Source organism: Pezoporus wallicus, unplaced genomic scaffold (genome assembly GCF_028554395.1).
Source record: "Pezoporus wallicus isolate ANWC-B61680 ecotype Strahan unplaced genomic scaffold, APGP_CSIRO_Pwel_v1 contig_8490, whole genome shotgun sequence".
NCBI classification, from domain to species: Eukaryota; Metazoa; Chordata; class Aves; order Psittaciformes; family Psittacidae; genus Pezoporus; species Pezoporus wallicus.
In genome coordinates, this window is record NW_026642793.1 from 1,158,310 (window position 1) to 1,183,647 (window position 25,338).

Genomic DNA, 25,338 nt, shown 5'->3' on the forward strand with positions numbered 1-25,338 from the left:
TGTAAGAGGCTACAAATAGTTAAGAAGGAACAGAAGCCATTTTGGGACATGATACAAGTAGCTGTAGCAAAGTATCAAAAAATTACTCATTTGGGCCTGTTAGAAGTCTCATAACTTTACAAACAGATAGATAGACCATCCTTTACCAGAAAAGTGAATCAGAAGGAGACAGACTTCTTAATACATATTCAAAAGATGATGTAACTGCCATCTCGGATACTACATGGAACAAAATATGGAGCTATAACGTTGTTACAACAATGTACAGATTGCTCAGGTTATAAAAAAGCAGGGAAAGAAGGGAGAAGATGTCACATTACATCAAACTGCATCTACAGAATTCAGAAAAAAATAAGCAGCAGACTTTTAAATATCTTTCCAAGGCAATCAAAAGAGGAAGAAATCAGTCATGCTATATATGAGGGTCTTGAATAAATGAGTTCTGCAGAGAGGGGTGCGATACTTCATATCCCATCTCTTCAATCTTCACTAAAAACACCTCTTGCAGCTTAAACGTCTATTATGCTTGTAATCACATAGAATTAAAGGCAGAGTAAAAGTGAAGATTGAATTGCCTTTGCATTCTTGATTTCATCAAGATCTGGCTTGACACTAAAGTTAATTGAGTTAAATGAAATAAATGGAAACATATTATTAAGCTCTGGAGTGTGCTCATAAAATGTAGCATTTCATCAAAGTCACGCTAGAAGGAGATGACTATTTGGAGATAGCTTTTCATACACAAAATTCCTCCCCGTGGAATTAGCAAAGGCAAATGTTATCAGACAGCACAAAACAAGGGAGGCTTGTCCAACCTCCTCAGAGTCTGCTTTTTCACCAGCTTGTGCGTTAGCTGTGGTGGTGACAATTCTAAAACTTGATTTTTCATTTATCCTAGAATGCCAAAAACGCATTTAATGTGCAATAATAATAAGCTTCCAATGTGGCATAAAATTAAGCTGTCTGTTTAAACTTGTAGTTAACAACCTGGTTTATTTAAAGCTATTGTTTAGCTCTTCTAAAAAACAAAAGCCATTATGCTTCTTGAAGGCTTCATTCCCTCCGCCTTATTATCTGCAAGTCTAAACAAACACCACAGCTGCACTTCTCCAAGGGACTGTAAACTATAAGGTGGAATTTCCATAAGCTGACATATAGACAGTCTGTCAGAGTGCAAAACAAGACAAGTGTTAAGTTTGATTAATATCAACTATTGCAAGCAAGCTTTCAAAACAGATAGAAATTGCTTTGCTACAGAAGTAAAACTGTTAAAATATCGCCCACCAACATCCATGAGGTGTTGAACTCAGAGCTTAAAATGTTTTAAGACTCTGATTCTGAGGAGGCAAACCGAACATCCTCCCTTTCACTACATTTCAGCATTTACAGTCCAAGAGCATTTACAGTCATTTGGGATGGGGGAATAGAACGAGGGAGTAGAAGGGAGTACACGGAGAGAGAAGTAACTTTATTAAACTACTACATGAATGTTCCTTGAAAAAACATATTGCAATAATTGACTATCACAAGCCAACCACTAGATCTGTCTCCTATATCTCAACAGAAATATTCAAATATATATATATTTAAACCCTCATTTGTGGAAGCAGAGCTACCTAACATAGGTATTCCAAAGGCAAGACAACAATTATTACAGCTATCATGCACATTATATTTCCAAATGCCATCATTTCCCAGTGTTTCCTGTCACAATCTTTTGAGGAGTATGCTTTAGTACAATTCTTTTATTATGCAAAAATGTAACAGTGCAATCATCCATTAAGAAACAGACATATTTCACAAGCGATGTTTATTGAGAGGGATGAAAACCTCTCTAGAATTAGTGCTTTTTGCCTAATACAAAAAAGTCTGATTTAAATAATGATGCTTCTGCAGAACAAAGATTTAATCTGTCAGCCTTATAGAAATTTAAGTAAAAGCAATGAACTTTACCTTTAGCAACATACCAGGCCAAATACTCCTCCTAGGCCAAAACTGGAGACATAACTCAAAGATACAATGACAGCTGATTTTACAATGTTTTCAAGCAGATATAAGACGCTGCCTAATCCCAAAGTGAGTATAATAATAGGACAGAAAAGAGAAACAGAAATACAATATTCAGAGATCCTGAAGGCTGTCTTCCAAGCTCTTTCACAGCTTCTTCTCCAACAGAGCAGAGAGGAACAAAATTAGATAGTACCCTCAAACCATTTCCCCCCTCCAGATCATAGTAATTGTGAACCTACCCCTACATGCTGCAGAGCTTGAGAAATAAACCCTTTCACAGAGTCTAGAGAACAGACGATAGCTTTTCTGCAAGCTATTTTATCTGCAAATAAGATTTTTTAAAGTATGGAATTTTTTTATGAAATAAAGGATGGGGAATTAGAAAAACAGAAAAGTTGTAATAATGGAACAAGTAGGAAGCAGCATGGTTTGGTTGTGAAAAAAACAAATGCAATTTCAGGATGTGTCAGGTCAGCTATTTGCAATGACAGGGCAATATTAGTACAGCTGAACAATATACTGGTGAAATTTTGCCTGGGGTAGTTAACCAGGTATTTTATCTGGTTTGGTTACCACGCTCAAGAAACATGAATTTGGTGGGGATAGGATATGAGAATACCAAATGGGGTGGGGAGGAAATAAATCATGTGAAAAGAGCCACCAAGTATGTCAACAGTAAGAAATTAAACTGCCCATTAATATTCTGCAGCACTGTGGCTAACTGGAAAATAACACTGCATATCCACACTTTAAAACTGTCTTACCATCCAAACATGGTGCTGCACCCAGCAGCCTGGTGGAAATAATCCCTGGCCCATCCTAATTCTGGAACTGTGTCCAGGAATTGTTTGGTCCAGAGCCATGGCCATGACAGGGACCAATTTACTAACTCAGATTCCGAGTGCCAGCAATCAGGAACATGCCTGGCACTAAATTTATTATAATAAAGTTAGCCTCTCAAGTAGCTTATTTATTTGCTTCATCCATCATTCTGCTAGCCCAGTTTTGTGGCTGTTCCAAAATTACGTTTCTGGACCATGATACAAGTGTTCCTGAGACTGCTGTGGTGCAGGGATTTCAGAGCTAGCTAAAAAGCTGGCTTTGGTAACTGAACGAGCTTAGTCAGACAGTAATTCAGTGCCACAGAGGCTCATCCTCTTACCAAGAAGAAATACAGATGAACATACATGGAGTTCCATGTCATCATAACTAGCTGACCCCAATACTAGTCCACTAAGGTATTTTGATGACAAATAGCAGGACAGAACTTGTCTTGCTTCCTTAAAGAATGAGGGATAAGAACACAGTTCATTGCCTTCCTGAAGTATTATACAAAGCAAACACTGCAAGGAGAGCTAATAAAGTTAATGGGCAATACTGGCAGGAATAATTTGGGTATATAAACTGTAGGAATAAATATAAAATAGAAAGCAAGAGGAGGTTTCTAGCCAGAAGAGGAATGGGGAATTCAACAGCTCTTCAATGGCATTATGTAGGTTAAAACCAGTTCTAAGTTAAGAGCCTGCCAATCTATAAAATGGAGTTTATGACATTGTCACCTGCAACAATTTCATGACCAAAAAGTTTCTTCTAGTCTTACACTCCTGTGTAAGACCAGGCATACTCTTACCAAGCATAAGGCACTCACCAGCAGTGTGAGATATTCCGTCTTACTTTTTCTTAGAGTGCCTCTTTTGAATGTTTCTGTTTCTTAACAACTGCTGTCACTGCATCTTTTCCTACCACAAGAAACCACATTTATTCTCAAAGGAATACAAGTTTATACCAAGGTACCTCATAAATCCGAATAAACCTACAATGATCTGGCTGCAGGAGCTGCAAGTGGCTCAGCCTCACTCACAGATATTTTGCCAAATCAATTATTATTAAACACCAGATTCATAATGAGAAGTATCTCCATAATTAGACCTTCTGCCCCAGAATATGATTTGATTTGAAAGAGCTGCCTTCCCATTCTAATTGTAATTGTGTCTCTCTAAACTGCAGATAGGAAACAAATTCTCACTTTTTATCAGTAATACTCTGAATAAAAAAAAAAAAGGAAAAGATACAAGATAAACAATGAGAGGTATTTTAGCCATTGAACAGAATAGAAATGATACATAAACAATGAGGTGATGGATAAGGACTAACAACTACTCAGTTAAAAATACCACAAAAATTGTTTCTTCAGAATCTATTTCACAAAAGAAAAATAAGCAGAAGCTTTGAAACAAATTAAAAATAACAGTATTACAAAAGCAGGTAATGCAATGAAAATTAAGGGAATGTTATGTTAACCCTTACTGAGACTCCTAGCAGGTGACACTGAGTTTAAGACCTCCAGAGTTAGTGAATCAGTATTGGCTGAATTACACAGCCAAATGTCAGACCTGAAAGATCACAGCAGTCATATATTTCTAAATAGAGACTCCAGCAAGGATATTCAGCTACATGTATTTAAGAGGACTGCCATATGACACACATGAAAACTCCATGCTCTTCAAAGGCAGGATTATAGAAGTAACCCTAAATACTCAAGGTACAGAGCAGGCATGCTTGTAGTTTGTCTTTGTAGCTTCATGATCTTGTATGTGCTCAATGGCACAGACTGTCTCTTCTTCACTGCAACTCCCAATCAAAAAAAAAAAAAAAATCATTATTTTGTAATGTATGAAGTGAAATTAATTTTACACCTTAAGTTCATAAAATTGGAGAAATTAATCCAAAAGACAACATGTTTTAATGCCTGCTTGGAAGTGTATGAAATAGCCTGGACTACCTAAAAAGTCTTTAGAAAAAGGTGGAGTTCTAAGAGTCCTGATGAGAGATACCCTCTCATTATTTAGATAATGAATAAAACTGAGATTTCTAACTGGGGAAAAGGGAGCTGTGTAACCCTGGGGCTACATCTTGTAACCACATGTCTGCCAACAGGGATGGGAGGAGAGAGAAAGTTCTTCCTATCTTCTTGGTAGAAGTCCACCTGGGCGAGCATGATTATTTCATTATTCCCTAATCACCTAACAAACACCCAGGTGACAGCTCTTGATTAATAATGACTCTTTCTAGTGCATATTGATAATATTTTCCTAAAATTAATACAGAAGCACAAATATTCATAGCTGTTTAAAACCCATTTAGCTACAGATCTATTTATCTCATTCTTGATTAACTGGCCTTTGCTCTTGCTACTTAGGGGAGTAAGCAGCTTTATTGAATTCAATGTCTCCAATACCATACATTTATATGAAGTGACCTAAAAAAAGACAGTGTTTTGCTGAGGATGAATCTCCGATCTATTTGAGACAAAGAATGCATTTGAGACAAGGTTGTATAAAAATGGGCAAGTGTATGTATATTTAGTCAGCCTACCGCTAAGCATTTGTGCATACTTGACCTTATCTTTTTCAAACATAGGCAGTACACTATCTTTTTCTGTAATTCAGCCCATGAGGACTTATTTTTGAGGACTTATTTTGATTTATTTCAGGAATATCCAAAATACCTCTGCTTATTTCCTGTGTTCTTCAGAACTCGGCAGGACAGCAACAGACAGAGCTACTGTCAGGAAGTATCCTGAACTGCCAAGTGGCTGGAAAAACAAGAGTCCCTATTTTGCCACAGTTCCCACTGTATCAATTGCCAGTGCACAACAATTTCGCTCACCTTGCCATTATTAGCTGTAACCAGTTCACTTGGCAAGTGCTGAAGAAATAAGATAACCCTCCTTCCTGGAGAAAGACCATTTGTGAAGAACAAACCAAACCTTTCTGCACTGTGGTCTTTTCATTTAACTTACTATTTATTTTTATACTCAAAAAGAAAAAAAACAACCTGCCAAACTTTTGTACTTCTGTTATGGCAATCCCAGGTACTCCTGGGCTTTGCACTTTGTTTCTCTCTAGGACTTTTCTCGAGCAATTTCCAAAATTAGCATGTTTGTCTCTTACCAAAATGGTTCACAACAAGTATTACCATGATTCCAGCTGAGGAGAGATGGACTTCTGTGTTCAGTACATTTTATAAACAGCCTGCAGTTCTGAAAATTACTGGAAATTAAGTGTTCGAGTTACTCTGATTCTGGCAAGGATACTGTCAGCTGAAGACCCTTTCATGTCCTAAAGCGTCAGCCAACCAAGCCCATACTATAAACATGGAAAGGAATGGTTTTCAAAAAAATTAGTGTTAAAGTATTTACAAATCCCATTATAGCTACAAACTTCTTTATTTTAGATAGTAACAGCCATTGCAACAGATTGTCCTCTTATTCTGCAGCCATTTGTTTAAACTCTCTGAAAGCCACACAGACTCAGTACCTACTAGAAAGTAAATTCAGTACCTGGAGGATCATGTATTCATCCTGTTCTCCATTATTACACAAAAGAAAGCACTAAAAGCATGATATGAGGAAGGAAATGAGAGGGAAGGGAATATTTTGTGGTTCTGATTTTACCAAACTCAGACCTCAAAGTGAAACAGGAGCAACTAGACCACTATCAAATTCCCCACCCTTCTTTCAACCATAGCCTTGAGTGCATGCATTGTACACAACTATCACAAATCATCTTTTCATTGGTACAATCAGAGTAAGTATCACCCTTAAAGAGCACCCACTAATTACTTTGTTACCCTAATTCACCATCAGCAGTTAATGTGTACATGTTAAATTATAGCTTTTAGGTAGAAATCAATAGTTTGAAGAGAATGTTTTCATGTGGCAATGGTGGCAGTTACTAGATTATTCAGGTAATTATCTTTTAATACTGCATATCAGGCAGCATTATAGATATTCCTCTACTACATAGTATTACAGGTATTCCCCTACTATGTAATACTATATAAGTATTTTTAAAAGAGATTATTAAAATTTCTCTACTCATTCTTTAGCTGCAGAATATCAGGAAAACTGCATAAAGGTAAACTTCTTGTGTGTTCTCTGACTCATATGCTATGATTCCCAAACTGAAAAGAGCTTGAGTATAAAAACTAAAATACTAAGTCACAGCTGTCCAACTGTCTTATCTATAAAGGGATTTTTCTGAGGCACAGACCAATGTGCATTTCATGACACTGGATGTACACTGGCTCAACAGACAGCCTACGACACACAATATATGACAGAAAATGCACAAGTAATTTAGCACTGCATGAAAAAGTTTGCGCACAGGAACAATTACCTTCCTGCTCTCACAGAAATGAAGATACATAGTTTACAGGAGTAACAGATTTATGCTCACAATTAGATCACATTGTAAATTAAAGACCCTTCTGAATTTTTCCCCTTCTCAAATAGTAAATATCATCTACAGAACAAGTATTTTTACCTGGAAAAGACATCATTTAACAAATGTTTCTAGATTAAGATTGCATTGATTTAATCTCACAGAGAAATGTGGTCCCTTAATCCTGGATGTCCTTGAATTCTCTAGGTACCTCAGAGAACTCTTCCCTTCTCCTCACAGTTCAATAGGCTCCCAAAACTCTACATTATGCACATGCTCATCACAGACCCATTCTGAGGCCCCAATCTAGGAAATGTGAACTGATTACATCATTATTTATATTGACAGTTTCTGGCTACCAGGTTTGGAGTTTCTGGCTTTTTCTAGTATAAAATGGAAGAGGTACCACTCTGGAACAGTTGCCCAGCTGCTGAGGGACAGTAACTCAGTTGTCTCTTCACCTGACAGGATTCATATCCACAACTCTGCCTCCCAGTGACATATAATTAAAGCATGCTCTAATTGCAAGGCCACAGTTACTTTTAGTGTCCACCCAGATCACATGGAAATGGGACTATTGTGCAAAAAAACCCCAACCAACTGCACACAAAACACAGGCCACCCCAAAACATCAAAAAGCATAATTCATGAGTTCAAAAGGAAAGCAAACATGAAAGTACTCACTATTTTATTTAGAATACTCAGGTGAGAGTCATAAATCTTTGACTTTTGTCCCTGTAGCTACTACTAACAAACAGAATTAAAGAATCACTAAGTCAAAAACAAGCCCCCAGATGGGACTGAAATAGAGAAATCCCTTTCCAACCGAATGTATCTGCAATAAGATCATGGTGTCATAAAAATACAGTTGTGAGAGAGTCTGAGAAATCCCCTCAGCTATCCTCGGAAATATTTGTCTAATTGTCCCATTCCTTCCAGTGATGGAAATTCCACAGCCTTCACAGGTAACCTATCTCCATATTTATCTACCTTTAGTATTCAAAAGATTTCTTTAACTGAAACATCTCCTACAACAGGGTAAGTCCACTCATTATTCCTAGTTCACACTCTATCCAATTCTTTGCAATAACCTTTTATATACTTGTAAATTTTTATTGTGTTTTTACTAAATCATCTCTCAACAAATCCAATTATTTCAACTTTACAATATTTGCTGAACAGAATCTCAGATGCAACACACAAAGTCTAACCTTTCTTTGTATTCTTCTGGCAGGAGAGAGATGTTGAGTTGAATACTCAAAGATTTAAAAAGTTGAAGTGAGGTCGTCCCCAGTCACATAGCTCTTACATAAAAGCTGGGCACCACAGCCACTTGAAAAGAGTGAATCCTGCTCACTTATTTCAAAGAACACTACTTATCTAGCAGGTACCTTCAGGTATGGACTTTGGACCACTAGCTGTCATTGTCATTCTGTTCCAGCTTTCTAAGAGGAGTTCAAATGCAAACTTCAGTGATTAGAATTGCTCATCAACTTCTCTTAGATGGTTCTGTAGTCAGGATATCGCCTTTTTCACCCTCTGAGATACATACTTTGGCATTGTACATGGTGTCTGGCAACCCAGCATTGGGGTTTGTATTCTATTTTAGGGGGAATAAACACAATTTGCAGATATCAAAGATGTTAATATTACATTGAAACATGCTGATAACATCTTCAAGATTAAAATGGTTAAGATAGTTCCAGACTCATACATAATACAACTGCATTTGTATGGCTAGGCTGCCCTCAGCACCTTGATGGAAGGTATCACTATGCTCTCCTGGATACAGTTAATTTACCACTATGAAGGATCTCCAGTTCTCAAAGGCAGATTCTAAAGAAGCAGAGGAAAGGACATAATCCAAAAATTTTAAGTAGAGTCTAATGCTTGAGTCATAGGAACTCTGAAGCAATACTACCTCAATCCAGGAAAGCAACTCACGCAGGAAAGCAGGAACCAGTCAGGTAGGATGGAATCATGTATTTGTGAGGTATTTATGTGCTTAGTTAAATCAAGATACTTTTCTTGGATTTTAACCCAATATGGTCAATATGATTATATACTATGACAGAGGAACAACAGCCTACTGAGAAGGGTGACAAATGAACAGTTTGAAAGAGATTGTCACTGAACCTCTAATTAAGAAAGAAATTGCAGCTACCTAAAAGACTGCGGACTTATTTTGCAGCCTCTGTCTTTGGAACTGGCTTTAAGATATGCCCATCAACTGCACTTTAAATACAATTACTTAACTACTTCTTTTTCATTTATTGTGTAAAAGCTAGATTATAGAAGTGAGAGCAATTTCAGTCTGAGATCACTTGTCATTGGATGTCTTATGGCAGTTAGGTCCCCTGGCAGGTCAGACAGCTGCCAAGACAGCTCTCATCACTTCAGCACCAGGCTGATGATTTGGCTTTCAAAGGACTACAACTGTCACAGGACATCAAGAAAATATTACACAAGGTGGTCTTGAAGGTAACTGGAATCCATTATAGCACAAATTTTAAAATGTTTAGGTAAGTCTTGAAATTTTTCTATGTGTTCAGCAGCACATTAATGTAATGCACTTCTGGTGTTCTTGTAATAGCAGGTGTTGACCTGTCTTTTAAGGCTTACTCTTCATAGGACACAACACAGTGCTTGCTGTAAGATAACGTTGGTAATGGCTTATGATCAGTTCAGACAGGATAAGAGTAAGAATAGTACTAAGGATATACAAGCAAGCATTAAAATGTATTTATACCATCTTAAGTTTTAGCCAGTGTAACTACACTAGATGACCAGAAAATATGTTGGAGGTAGATGGCACAGATGAGCTTTGGCTTTCCACTGACAAAGATAGATGATAAATGCAAATCTATTGCAGAGTGGCCAACAGAAACATTCAATGAACTTTATTTCCATGTGAAAAAAAAAGCACTTTAAAGATAAAATATAAGACCAAGAATGACATTACTCAGAAACTCACATTAAGTGACAAGTTAACACCAGCTTCTGAGAGTTTTATCTGAATAGCAATTTCATGACAGTTCTGTCAAACAGTACACACTTAAATATCTACAGCACCTACAGCAAACAGTTGAGCATAGTACAAGGAAGCCCAGACCAGTGACAACTGAAATGAGCTCGGCCTGTAAGATAGCCCCAGGAGTACCAGATTATAGCTGTCTTGCAGAGAGGATTGCCCCTCAGCTAGAATTATTGGGTTGGGTATGGTGTTACACATGACACCGAATTTCAGAATGAAAGTTAATACCTCCATTCAGCCTTTTGCTGTAATGTACAGACATGGTTTGGGTTGACAAGTGGAGAGAATATAAAGCTAAAAAGGGAAGGGGAAAAAAAAACCAATAAACACAAGTGATGCACAATACAATTGCTCACCACCTACTAACCAATACCCAGCCTGACCTGAGCAGCGATCTGGGTTTTCCAGGTAAATCCACCTTAGTTTTTATACTGGGCATGATGTGCTGTGGTATGGAATACCACTTTGGCTAGTTTGGGTCAGGTGTCCTGTCTCTGCTTCCTCCCAGCTTTTTGTGCCCCTCCTCACTGGCAGAGCATGAGACTGAAAAGTCCTTGATCAGGGTACACATCACTTAGCAACAACTAGAACACTGGTGTGTTATCAGTGTTGCTCTCAGACTAAAGCCAAAACACAGTACTGAATCACCTGCTAGGAAGGAGAAAAATGACTGCTACAGCTGAACCTAGGACACACACTTACGCATATCTACACAGCACTGTTAACCTGTGTAAAGATTCCACATGAATTATGTTGAATAGATACATGGATCCAACAGTTTTCCAAGAGAGATGCATCTTTAAGGTCCCAGAGGCAGACTGAGTCATGGTAGAGCATGCCTAACTAATTTATGAAAGGAAAGCTTTTCTACATCAGAGATCTTAATTCAATCAAAAACCTATACAGCTAATCTCTTCAGAGAAACTGGCCACCACCTGTATTTGTTGCCAAATGCTATAAAGAGCTTGTAAAGGTTTTTCCAAACCTTTAAAATAGAGCTTGGCTGGACTCTGTGGTGTGGCTCAGATTTTTGTCCAATAATAATTCTTTATTAATTAGGGCTTAATATTTATTTGTCTAAGGAGTTTTAGATGCAGAAAACCTGCTAAAAGATACCAACTAACATGCAATGGGAAGCTTAATTTTCTTCTTCTGAGGAAGCTTCAGAAACTAATCTATTTTCTCAGTCATCTTGGAGAAAACCCCTTTTTTGTCAAGATTTTCCAATTGACCAAAATGTGTTGAAAAGATTTGCAACATCATGCAATTCCTTCAAACAGAATAAAACATTTGGTATACCCCTTGGTCCATCACTTAAAGGATTAAGACCCATAGAAAATCAGGACCAAGCAGAGAAATAAGGTTTGTTGTTTATTTTGCTCTCCCTTCTGATAACTTGGGGTGGAATCAACTACAATAAAGTCAACAAACTATTTGTCCTAAAGATTTTATTTACCAATAGTGAACTAAGAGAGCTGGGGAAGTGTCTGCAATGGAAAAGTATTTGTGAAGCTTTTGATTTTATGTCTTCTCTTTGGTTGTAAATAAATGAAGGACAAAATTCCAAAGCCCAAGGTGAGTTCACACATTCAACAGGAGCAGTCAAATTTGTCAGAACAAATACAGATGTCTACACGTGAGTTGGCCGCCTGACACCTACTTTGTTCTCAATAGTGAGAAGTCAACACTTCTAAAGTGCGATCAATCTTATTATACAGGGAACATCAACAACAGGTCAAATGAATCTCTCCATGTATATAAGAGATGTCCAGGGTTAGATGAGATTAAACACTTCCTTCGTGTTTCTGAAATTAGTAACAGTCATATAAGAGATTTAATATAAAGTTACTTCCAAGCATTAGATCTCCTGAAGCTTAAAAGAAGAGTCAGCAGAATCATTATGTAATGATTTTGTAGACACACCACGACACTTCTGTCTGATAAAAATATTTCCCTGTAATATTTCATTAAATTTAAAGTTACTGTGTAGCAACTCTAAGAGGTTGACGGCTGCCAAGAGCTGTGAGGTAGCTGAATAGAATGGTGTTTCTGGAGCCCTGCCCAGAGTTGAGACAAAATTTGACTCATCTTCATGCATACATTTGCAATATACCTACAAACTAAAATAAGGATTTAACTCCATCACGAGGTTCTAGTGATATCCTGTTACAGCCAAGACTTGATTATAATACCAAAAGAAGCTTCTAAGTGGCTCTGAAGAGAAAGGTGATCTTTACATGGCTATATTCATTGGGATGTCTGTGACCTTGAATTGTGTTCTCCCAGAATACACATACCCTAAGCACTGATTCAGTTGTTGGTAGCAGGATAAATATAATTTGAGCTCCATTTTGTGTCTTTGTACTACTTCACAGTATACTAGCAAATATTGCAGTGAGTAGGAAATACTGTGCTTGGGAAGCCTATGCATGCAAGGATTTAGAAACCGTAGGATAGGAGCTGAACTAGATCAGGACTGATGAATTCATTATGTCTATTTTTGCTTTAATTTTCAGCTAACAGTCTTCCAACAAAAAACAGAGATAAAAGATTAGAAGAGAGAGGAAGGTCATGGAACTGTTTCAACAAGTCTAGAGGAGGCCACAAGGATGGTAAGGGGGCTGGAGCACCTCCCATATGAAGAGAGGCTGAGAAAGCTGGGGTTATTCAGCCTGGAGAAGAGAAGGCTGAGTGGAGACCTCATAGCAGCCTTCCAGTATCTCCAGCTGGAGAGGGACTCTTCATCAGGGACTGTAGTGATAGGACAAGGGACAGTGGATTTAAACTTAAACAGGGGAAGTTTAGATTGGATATAAGGAAGAATTTCTTTACCTTAAGGGTGGTGAGGCACTGGAATTGGTTGCCCAAGGAAGTGGTAAATGCTCCATCCCTGACAGTGCTCAAGGCCAGGCTGGACAGGGCCTTGGGTGACATGGTTTGGTGGAAGGCGCCCCTGCCTATAGCAGGGGGTTGGAACTGGATGATCTTAAGGTCCTTTCAAACCCAAACCATTCTATGATTCGAAAGTATGAAAATTGCATGACATTTACCTGACAGGATCCTGTTCAATCTGCTTATATGCTATAGCATTTTATTCAGTCTTTTTCTGACTTATCTGTTCAAACTGTAAGCTTCTTGACATCTATCCTGTCACTTACTGAATGCTCATGTACTTTTGAGCACAAGGGGAGTCCCAGTCTCAAATAAGATTTTTAGACATCGCCATTATATAAACAGTAATAAGAAATACCTTCAAACAACTAAGCAACTAATATCCCATCTTTTTTGATAGTCAATCCTTTGATCTGCAAGCTGAAGAGATCAGTCAATAATAAACTGGGAATGGAGATAAGAAATATTTTCTTTTAATTACTGAAGTGCCACTTTTTCCAAGTATCACATCATCCATCAGAAGATGGAAGCACTAAACCCCCTGAGTTCAAAGGAATCCCATGATCTCTAGTCCCTCTATTTCTTGCACACATAATTTGATTCCACTACTTCTACTGAATAACCAAGCAGGTTTCAAAAATTCTTATACTTTTACTGAGAAAAGTTTTTCTGCAATTTTCCAGATGGAAATTTTTTTATTTATATTTGACTGCTGCTCTCAATTTTTCAAAAGAATTGGTTAACAATAATACAGTGAGAAAGTTATCAGCATGCCCTGTTCAAAACACATTATTGTACCAGCTTTAGTCCCAAGGCTTATACTGGTCAGCTGGATTGCACCATTTTAACATATGGTAATTGCCACCATGGAGAAGAAAAGGCTTAGAAAGACAGTATGGACTTATAAGTCCTGCTGTGTTAACAATAGATACCGTAGGAAAACACTGTCTTTTATTATCACTACACAGTAATACCAGAGTTCAGGTTATTCTTACAATTTTGCCTAATTGCTATTAAAATAATGCAACATTTCTTCTTACCACTGAGAAGCCAATGTGGAAAAGATATCGGTGGTTTCAGGTACTTGGAACAGTTTCAAAAGTTCTGGTTCAGATGATAAGTCAGCAAGGATCCTTAACTCAATATGGGAAAAATCTAGAAAGCGATGTTAAAATAAATCTCTTGCTCTAAAACAAAATTGTACCTGCATTTTAACTAAACTATCACAAATTAAAATACAAGTCTAGGGTGTTCAGTCATTTCCTCATGCTCAGAAAAAACATGTAAAAAGCTCATTCTGAAGTAATTTCAGCTAAAGATCACAAGGTGTCTGATCACTTTGTTATCTTCAGGTGTCAATCTTATTAGCTCTTTGTTTCTACTGACAAGGCTTACATATCATCTACTTCTGAAGCACGCTAAGGAGTATACATCATATAACAATATTCATTGATAGTAAGAGACGTGACAGCCTTGTGAAATGTAATAGCATCCAAAGGAGACAGAAAGAAGAGATGACAGAACTGCGGACATTAATATGTATGAGAATAATAATACATACTATCTTACCTGCTGCTAAAAACGTGTATCCTTTTTTTGACACAAACAATGCTCTTGGGGAAAAAGTTATTATTTCCTCTTCTTTTCCTAGAAAGGGGATAGACATGTGAGTCCCAAACCCCAGTTCAAAAAAACTGTGCTGCAAACCATAGGAGGTTGTAAACAACATACCAAGGCCACAACTAAAACTACACAAAGAGCAATGTAAGCAACCTAGCAGAGCACCAACTGCCAGCAGCACAACTGTTTTACTCTATCAGTCATGTACAACATCTTTGTCTCTGTCATTCTTGCAGTACTGCTTACTTCTCCTTTTTCAAAACCAAACCCTTCCCAAAACACTAGCTAACAAACATCTACAAAACTAACATCATTCACAGATCATCTAAGGAGGCATTCAGATAAGGAAGGGTCTAGAGATGAGCTAAAAAAACAGATTTTTGTATCTTTGAATATGCTGCAGTGATATGTTAATAACCAAATTCTGATTTACAGGTGGTAGGGGGACTGCAGTTGACATTGGCATCCAAATTCTAACTACAGAAATGCACAATAATATCACAAAGCAACAATGTACGTTGACAAGGTATTAGAAACAATGCATCCTGGAAGTACCACTTGTCTTGGTGTAAAAAGGAATGGTGGTTAGAAATACAACAAAATGAATCTGATCAGCATGAAAATGGAAAACCTAAGTGTGCCTTGATACAGGAATGAAATACTTCAAAATACATGTGTGAGAATAACATATTACATTGATTGGACTGTTTCCAGAAAGGTCTATATGCCATAATTACTCACAGCAGCTCAGGTTTGCACAGGCACTGCTCACACATTTTTTGGTAACAACTTCAAAAATTTACTTACAAAAATGAATCAGTTAGGTAAAATAAAACTGCTGTCAACATCTTACAGTGTCTTCAACAGAATTCTGTTCTATGATCTGTATTATTTTAAATGCATGGTGTGAATAGGAGTGAAAAGGCAAGTGTGCCCTCTCTGAGAACCAAGTGCAAAAAATGAGCATCATTTCCCAGCTATGGATGTAGGTGTTCGAGAAGAGTTTATGCTGGCAAATCTTTCTCTTTTATTTGAGTCTACTATTGTGGCTTTCTCTCTTTATCACCTGGGTCATGCTTTTCTACACTTTACTGTGACTCTCTCTGAATCATCTACCTTAAATCCACTTCTGTTATTACAAACAATACATCTGACTATTGGTGTTTACTTGTGAGGTTGATTAAAATGACTCAGCTTGATACCACCTCAGACAAAGCCTTACAAGCTGAATTCACACAAAATCAGCCCTAGGATATTTAATGGAGTCATGATGTGTAATTTCATCTGGAAAAAGAACAGTGACATAGTTGAACGGAACAAAAATATCTCAAAGTTCATGAGTATGAGATCAGTGCTGAAACAGCAATTTTTTCTGCAGGAACAGTCAGCAAAAAGTACTTGGCTTAAATGCTAATGTATAACTAAGCACTAATAATCTATTCTGCTCTTCGATGCTGGAGCTACCACTCTGCTTTAAAATATAGCTTAGTAAAATAATTAGATAAAATTGCCTTTTCATGTTAGTAAAAAAAGAGTTTACCTTTTATGCACTGTTTCTTTGTGATTCTAACTGGATGTTTAGAGATACCTTGAATGTTCTACAAGTAAGAAGAATAAAAATGTTTAGCAAAGTTAAAATTTATGAAAACATGTTTATGAACAGTTCATAAGCAGCATAAGAACATAATGCCAACAAGTTCTCCCTGCATAATAAATAAGATTAACCCTTTGCCTTTCAAAGGAGTCTTCACACTTCTGTGACTATTGATACTTTTAAATAGATGCTCTTCCCTGAAAATTGGAAATGTAAGAACATTTTCCCACCGGCAGCCTTTCCAAATCCTAATCTCTGGATGCACCACAGACCATAATTAAAAACCCAATAAAAATAATTTCCACCTTATTTTAACCTGTATTTTTTTAAGATACAGTGCATTACTTTCAGACAAGAGTATATGCAAACCCTCCCTTAAGCTAATGGAACAGATTCTTCTTCAGCCTCCAGAAATTTTTCTAAATATCTATTCCCACTTTTTGGAAATGCATGATAAAATAAAGGAGCTCATTTCTGACTGCAACACATCGGGCAAGGTTAAAAGTGAGAACTAAGTTTATCAACAAACGTGCAGGACTAGGAATAACAGAAGATTTCTCTTTAAAGATCTGCATTCATGGACCTTGAGTAAAGCATTGAAGATGACACACAACAGCTTTCTTCTGTTACTTTAAGTCATTTTGTCTCATCATCTAGAAAGGTAACACATGATATGAGACAATGTGTATCAACCTCAATTTTCAATGCAATCAATTTGCAAGTGGTTCAGGAATCAGGTGAACCTACTAGTGTTATGTAATACTGTGAATTCAGGAGATGTGAATGGTGCTATATAACTTTCAAATCAAAGTGATCATTTTGAACTCATATTTGTTATTTTAAACTTGAAGGATGTAATCAGTCTGCAAAAGCTAATGAAATTTAAAGCAGAAGTAAAAGAACCAAACCCCCAAAACAGAACTGTTTTCATTTCTAGCTTTAGTATCACACTTAAAGATCTATAATTTAATGTATTAAAGTTGAACACCCACCACAGCACACCATACACACAGACACAGGAAACTGTTACATAAAATACATAATATTTTTCATAGCTTGCATAAACTAGGAACACTGCTCTCAATCCATCAATACCAAATTTGACCCATAAGAAACACTTGCAATCTTTAATATTTTGTTATTCAGTTTCCAGAAACAACATAAAAAGGACATGGAACTGTTGAAGCAAGTCCAGAGGAGAGCAACAAGGATGATCAAGGGTTGGATCACCTCCTGTATGAAGACAGGCTGAGAAAGTTGGGCCTGTTCAGCCTGCAGAAGAGAAGGCTGCGTGGAGACCTCATAGCAGCTCCCAGTATCTGAAGGGGACCTACAAGGATGCTGGAGACGGACTCTTCAAGGACTGTAGCGACAGGACAAGGGGTAATGGGTTTAAACTTAAACAGGGGAAATTCAAGTTAGATAAAAAGTTCTTTACTGTGAGGGTGGTGAGGCACTGGAACAGGTTGCCCAGAAAAGTGGTAAATGCTCCAACCCCAGCAGTGTTAAAGGCCAGGTTTGACAGAGCCTTGGGCAAGACAGTCTAGTGTGAGGGTTGGAACTTGATGATCTTAAGGTCCTTTCCAACCCTAACTATTCTATGATTCTGTAATTTTAAAAGTTGTGGGAATGGTTATTATAATACTATTAACTTTATTTTGAAATTGGTGGTTATTTAATCCACACACAAAATTAACATTTCTATTGATAACTATTTATCAATAACAAGTTGGGGAGAATGAGTGCTTGCTCATATGAATAATATGCAGTTTCAGTGGGCATGGAAGGTAGTAGATCCTCAGAAGTTTTGAAAATTGACTCCTTTATTATGTATCTGGACATGAATGCGGGAGCCTCATTTTATATATTTAAAAATAACCCCAAAATCACGAGATTTTAATTCTGACTTAAATCACTGCAATGGTAAGGATCATTGTATGGACTTTACACTGGGCTCCATGCTGGTATGACTTGTACTTCCAGCACATGTTAAAGTTGTTTATAGTTCCTCTCACTGATTATAGTTGCTTAACTCATTAGCTTCAAAATCCTGGACAAAGTGAAATAAATAAAAATTCATTCCAAAACCTATCTACAATGGTAAAAATAAATCACTATATTGCCTTCTTGTTTTCACTGACAGCATATGCAGAAAGTCTGCTTTCAGTGCAATTTTAGAAGTGTTACTAATACTTCTGAAAAACACTAGTAAGTAATTGCAAGTGCAAAATGTACTGTCACTTGTAAATCAGTTAACAACTCATGATCTGAAAAGTTTTCAGAAAAGAAGTAACTCAAGAAACATGACAGTGGTGATGCCCATCTTTAAGCTATTGGAATAGCCTAATTGAATCCTCTCATCTAATTTTAGATGTCTTTAGGCTGGTTGTTGGTCTAAACTAGCTGCCTGGAATCCCTCTACTCAGTAGACAAAGACAGGAATCTCCAGTGGATACTTCAAACTGTGTGTATATGAGACATACTTACAAGTTGACCTAAGATTCCCCTGGAGATGATGTTTTCTAAGACTTAGATTATGAAATTTGGTGATATAAATTTACCTTAAGTATTTAAAAGGATGGAGAAGGACACTCAGAAGAGTCTTCCAAACGGAAAACGTTCCTTTGCTTCAGTTGAAAATTAGGTGACAGTTTTATTGTATCAAAAGTAGAAGATTGATGTGGCTTTGGTAAATGACTATTACCACCTGGACTACATAATAAAGCCTACATTTTTGCTTTTATGTATTAATTTCAAGTATATTTCTGCAAAACCTTCAGAGATCCAATCTGAGATATGACTCTAATCCCTTCTTGTTAGAAGAGGCATCCACATCTTGTTAGAAGTTAGAGAAACAAAACTGAACTCTCTGAACAATTATGCTCCACCAGACAGAAAGGAATATACTTGAAATGGTCAATGGAAAAGCTGGTTGTGAAAGTTAACCATTAATAACTCTCTTCATTGTTTCTGAGGGGGGAAAAAATGTCAAGCTATTCTAGTGGATGATTAACAAAAAAAACCTAGCACTGGTTAAAAAAAAAAAAATATGTAAGTAAATAAAACCCAACACTATAATCCAAAATTCATTTCCAGAGGTTCCAGAAGGATAGAGGAAGCCAAGGCCCAAGTTTCAACTGTGTTTGAAAGGTTGTAAAGATCAGGGGAAGTTCTAGAGAGCTGGAAGAAAGCAAGTGTCATTCCTGCCTTTCAAGAGGGCAAGGAGGAGGATGCAGAAAATTACAGCCCAGTCGGCCTCTCCTCAATTCCTGGGAAGGCGATGGAGCAAATAATCCTGGAAAACATTTGCAAACATATTAAAGTCAAGATGATGATCTGTGGTAGTCAGCATGGATTTACAAAGGGGAAATCATGCTCAAGCAAAAATAGCCTTCTGCAATGGAGTAACTAGCTCAGTGGAAGAAGGGAGAGCAGCAGATGTTGTTTACCTTGACTTTAGCAAGGCTTTCAAAACAATCTCTCATAAAAGCCTCATAGACAAACTGATGAAGTACAAGCTAGATAAGTGAACAGTGAGGGGGACTAAAAACTGACCGAAATTCTAGCTCCAGAGGGTTTTTGAAGAGTGGCACAAAGACGAGCTGTAGGCCAGGTGTTAGCGGAGTACCCCAGTGGGCAACACTGCTCAACACCTCCATTAATGACCTGGATAACAGGACTGAGGTGCAACCTCAGCAAGATGGCAGACAATCCAAAACCTGGAGGAATGGCTGATGCATTAGATCACTGCTCTGTGATTTAGAGGGACCTCAAGAATAGAGCAATGGGTTATCAGGATCTCAGAGTTCATAGTCTGCTTTGCAGAAAAGTACCTGTGGATCCTCATGAGGAACAATTTGAACATGAACCAGCAATGACCCTTTGTACCTAGGAAGGCCACCACCACCCTGGGCTGCATCAGGAAGAGTGTCTCCAACATGCCAAAAGAGGTGATCCTATCCCTTTGCTCAGAATGCCCGATGGGAATTACAAAGATGAAGCCAGATTTTTCTCACTGGTGCCCAATGACAGTGCAAGAGACAGTGGTCAGAATCACAGGAAATTCCATTTAAACATAAGACATAACTTATCTACTGTGACAGTCACTGGATCAGATTGCGTAGAGAGGTTGTGAAGCCTCCATCCTTGGAGACATTCAAACCCCAATCAAACACAGTTCTGAGAAACTTGCTGTAGTGGATGCTTCTTTGAGCAGTGGGGTTGGACTACACAATCTCTAGTGGTCCTGTCCAAACGCAACTACCTTGTGATTCTATAATTCTGTTTTCATAACATGACTGTAAGTGATTAATGAATGCATCCCAGGGCTAACCACCTGCCTCCTCTCTACTTCACCTGATTTCTGACTGAGATAGAACTGAAGCCTTCATAGTTTGAGGCAGTGGAAAGCCACAGGACTCTGGTTGCATTGCCAAGCAATTAAAAAAAAAAAAAATTCTATATTATATATATAAAGTACATTTGTAGCATAACATTAAAATTCAAAGATTAAAGACTGAAACAAATGGTAGTCAGCTGGTGTATCATGTCTTAAAATGCAAGCTCTTAGAAAAAGAGTTGTATTATCTTGATTATGGAAATGCATGCAAAAATGTACAACCAAGCTTCATAAATCAGTTTGGTAAACCTGCAACAAAATTGATAAGAATTACTTGACTGTATAATGGAAATCTCTATTTTTATGGTTTTCACAGAATTATAGACTCATTTAGGTTGGGAAAAACCTTTTAGATCACTGAGTCTAACCATTAACCTAACATTGCCAAGTCCATCACTAAACCATGTCCCTAAATACCACCTCTACACATCTTTTAAATACTTCCAGGGATGATAATTCCACCACTGCCCTGGGCAGCCTGTTCCAATGATTGACAACCCTTTTAGTGAAGAAATTTTTTGTAATATCCAATCTAAACCTCCCCTGGCACAGCTTGAGGCTGTTTCCTTTTGTCCTATCACTTGTTACTTGGGAGAAGAGACTGACCCCCACCTCACTACAACCTCCTTTCAGGCAGCTGTAGAGAGCTGTAAGGTCCCCTCTGAGCCTTCTCTTCTACAGATTAAACACCCTCAGATGCCTCAGCCACTCCTCATCACACTTGTGCTCCAGAACCTGTACCAGCTCCATTGCCCTTCTCTGGCCCAGCTCCAGCACCAAAATGTCTTTCTTGCAGTGAGGGGCTCAGAGCTGAACACAGGATTCAAGGTGCAGCCTCACCAGTGCCCAGTACAGGGGATGATCACTGCCCTGGCCCTATTGCTGACACAGGCCAGGATGCTGTTGGCCTTCTTGGCCACCTGGACCCAAGCTGGTTCATATTCAGCCAGTTGTCAACACATCCAACAACCCCAGGTCCTTTTCCACCGGCATCTTTCCAGCCACTCTTCCCAAGGCCTGTAGCATTGCACGGGGTTGTTGTGACCCAAGTGCAGGACTTGGTACTGAGCTTCACTGAGTTTCAGGTCATGACAGTTAGAAAGCTTAAAACCCTCACATCTCTTTTTCACTCTTTTGTTGTCAGTGAAACCGTCTTCTTTCCCCAACTACAAGCATTAAATCATTAAAGATTAAATTTTATAATATGATAAGCAAACTTAAAAGAGTACCAAATCTGATCTGCACTAAAGTAAGTTGAGGTATGATAAACACAGACTGGCTGTCTTTTTCCTGGATCTCCAAAGCTGACACCTTTCTTTAGCAGTGGACTTGCCACATAGGGATTGAGCGCTCAACACATTCACCGTCTCTTTTACAATTTCAGTTACTTGACACATTTTTCAGCATCTAGCTGGTTGCTGGATCATTGGTTTTCAGTTAAACTCTTCATAAAACATCATGCTGGAAAATAAGGGGGCACAGGCATGGCAGAAGAAGAAAAAAGTCTCACTAGAAACACTAGATTAAAACTGTGTGTTGAAAAATAGATGGTTGATTTCTTTCCTCCTTCCTCTATAATCTGATTTCTTGCCACTGTAATCCATCCTGACTGATGATTCTTACTCCAGTGTTTAAGCACAAGTGAGAAATTTTTTTTCTTCGTTCTAAAAATACGTCTTTTAAAAGTCATTCTACTTTTGCCTGTGGTTTCCGGTGAAGGGAGTGCAGATCCTTGCCTACGCTGTTAGCTGCTGCATACAGAGCCATTCAGAAACAATGACAGACTTCACTGTTACAAGACAACTCAGAATCTTGATGTCTCTTGGAGCCTCACAAACACAGCTTTCTCATATAGCATTCAAGCCTACCAAAAAGTATACTCTAATCCATAAGGAAAGCTGCTGTATAAATGAAGAGTGAAATTATCAATGAAAATAAAACTTAATCAAAATCCAGCAAATGCCACACAGTTCCCAGTTTGATGAGTTCATGCTCAACCTGTTACACTTTCTGTGGAGCTTTCCATTTTTGGTATCCAAAATTCTACATCTACATTTGCAACTGAGTTTTGATTCCTTCCTAGGTTAAAAACCAGTTACTCTGGTTCTTTCAAAGGATAACAGTACACAGATATATACAGGATAAATCACCTCTGAAGTCAGTATAGTTATACCTAAATCACAGAAGCTGGTGGTCCTACAAACAGCAGGGAGGGGAGCAAAAGAAACATCAAACAAACCAACATTGGCAAGTTACTGAAATAAATGGGAATGTCTGGACTGCAGAGAATTCTGTGGACATTTGATTCTGATTAATTCCTGATCTAAGGACTTACTTAAGAATAAGAACAGAGACAAAACTTACTACTGAGATAGCAGTAACCTTTCATAAATGTATAGTGTGGATGTGTCACAAGGGAAGATCAAAGACACCCAAGAATTTAGACTGAACAGATATAAGGAAACAGCTAGACCAGGTAAAGTTGTAATGTAGATCTCCTTTGATGTGGTGACTAATCACTTGCTGTTACAGTGAGGCACAGTGCCAAACACTAGAGCAAAATAAAGACAAATAGAGGAATCAATTTTTTTTTTTTTTACTGTGTCTACTAATGGCAGCAAATAGCAAAAGCTAGTTGCATTTGTTATGAGCAAGAACACTTACTGGGAATGCGATTTTTTAGATTTCATTACTCTAATAGCTGTTGCTTCAGAAAATCAATTATTTCCCAATACTTGAGAAAAATACAGATTCTTCTCATCTGTATGAATAAAGTTCAGAGCAGCAAAATTCCAGTTTATCCCATCAAATGGAGCACTCCAGAAAAAAATGAAGCATTTTAAATCCAAAAGTTTCTCAAGTTTCTCTTAGTATCTTCTTCACAAGAAAGATTATGAAAATAATTAGGCTGCCACTGTTCTCTTTGAACAAGAATTCAGCTTTACACAATGCAGCACAAAGTAAGCTTTTAAATTCATGGCTTCTGTTTAAAGACTGGCATTGTATTACTTTTGGAGCAGAAGTAATACTTTGGTCTGCAAGACCAGCCTTAATTACAATGATAATGGATAGGTAGATGACAACTCTTTTGAGCTTTAAATTCTCTCTAATTACTTTTTATTCCTGTAGTGGATTTTTTCCCCTGTTTATCTGCTGCTTCAAAATTTTCTCACTTCTTTTCCTTCTTTTTCAGTTGTCTGTCCTAGCACTATGTGAGCCTGCACCTATTGACAAACTGTGCTCTCATGGCCCAGTTATTAACTTGAGAAGAACTGTAAGCAGAGGCTCAGTGAGCTACTTTCTTTATGGTCACACTGCCCAAAGTAGTATTCTGGCAAGCCAGAACAAGACGACTCACTCAGAACAAATGAACTCAATTTGTCTGGCACAGAGAAAAAATAAAAATGCACCCCCCAAACCCTCAAAATAAACCTTCATGATTTCTCTTTTAGAAACCCGCCATATTCAGTTACTGCCCATTGCAGCATCTGTAATGTGTATTCCTGTAAAGGAATACACAGTTATTTTCTGTGATTTCTATATGAGACACAATTTCAAGACAGTCTGAAGATCTGATTTTTCAGTCATGGCATGTAGCTCAATAAATAGAGAAAATATGAAAATGCACAAGGTCACCATAGCAATGTCAGCCTGGTATGAATGTGTACCCCTCATTCCTAAGCACATCTTGATTTGTCTGCAATTGCCACCTAGTGGCTAGTTACAAATTGAAGCCATTCATTTCCCTTGTCAAGAGATTCAGTCTTGGGGTAAAGGATTTCTTCTTTTTTTTGGTACTAGTTACTGTTTTTCAGGAGTTTTTCATCATTCAAAGGTAATGCATTCCCTTCTGCCTCAACCAGCAGCACAGAATTATTCAAGTTTTAGGTGTCAAGTGGGATACCCAGAAGTAATTCATCACCTTCCCATAAGCTTAAGCAGCTTTCAAAGTGATTACAAGGGAAGAAGAAAAGCACAGCCAAAAATATTGGACTTCCAACTTTAGAGAGCTGGCCATAAGAATAAAGCATTGTTATGTTAAAACATAAAGAAACCCACTGAAATCAGAATTATACTACATTCTTGCCTTGCAGAAAGGAATTAGAGGAACATGGTGACACCTCTCACTTTGGAGAGCTTGTAAAAAAATTTCTGTGTCTAAGGTTTTTTTAACTGTCCTCTCATAACATAAATCTCTGAGCTTTGAGTATTTCCTAAAAATGTGTATCTAAAAATCCCACTAATGGAATACTTCATATGAAGAATAAAATTATAAAAAACCCTATCTTCAAGCAGACTTTCTAAAATCTGAGTCAACAACTCACAAGAGGTACTAACAGACAACTGCAGAACAAACAGGCACACGAGATCATACATATATTTCTGAACATTGCTGAAGATTCAATCTGAGTACCAGCCTTATGGATGAGGATATAAAATTAACTCAGCAGGACATAAGCTCTATGAAATCCCTCTGTACAGAAGTACAATGACTATGACCACACAGAGACTTAAGGGGATGTGAGCATATGTCAATATGTCAAACTCAAGTGTGAGAAAAGTG

The 25,338-nt window shown here is 37.7% G+C and overlaps 1 protein-coding gene across 6 annotated transcripts in view; it reads right to left on the bottom strand.

Moving 5' to 3' along the window:
- Positions 1-25,338, bottom strand: part of POLN (DNA polymerase nu) — a 93,928-nt gene that overhangs the window by 41,031 nt on the left and 27,559 nt on the right. For all 6 annotated transcript variants that reach the window (XM_057432299.1, XM_057432297.1, XM_057432296.1 and 3 more), the window contains 3 exons: positions 16,322-16,379; positions 14,731-14,808; positions 14,202-14,316 (listed from right to left, as the gene is read on the bottom strand). In XM_057432299.1, the coding sequence (XP_057288282.1) occupies positions 14,202-14,316; positions 14,731-14,808; positions 16,322-16,379 (251 nt within the window). The remainder of the gene's footprint in view (positions 1-14,201; positions 14,317-14,730; positions 14,809-16,321; positions 16,380-25,338) is intronic.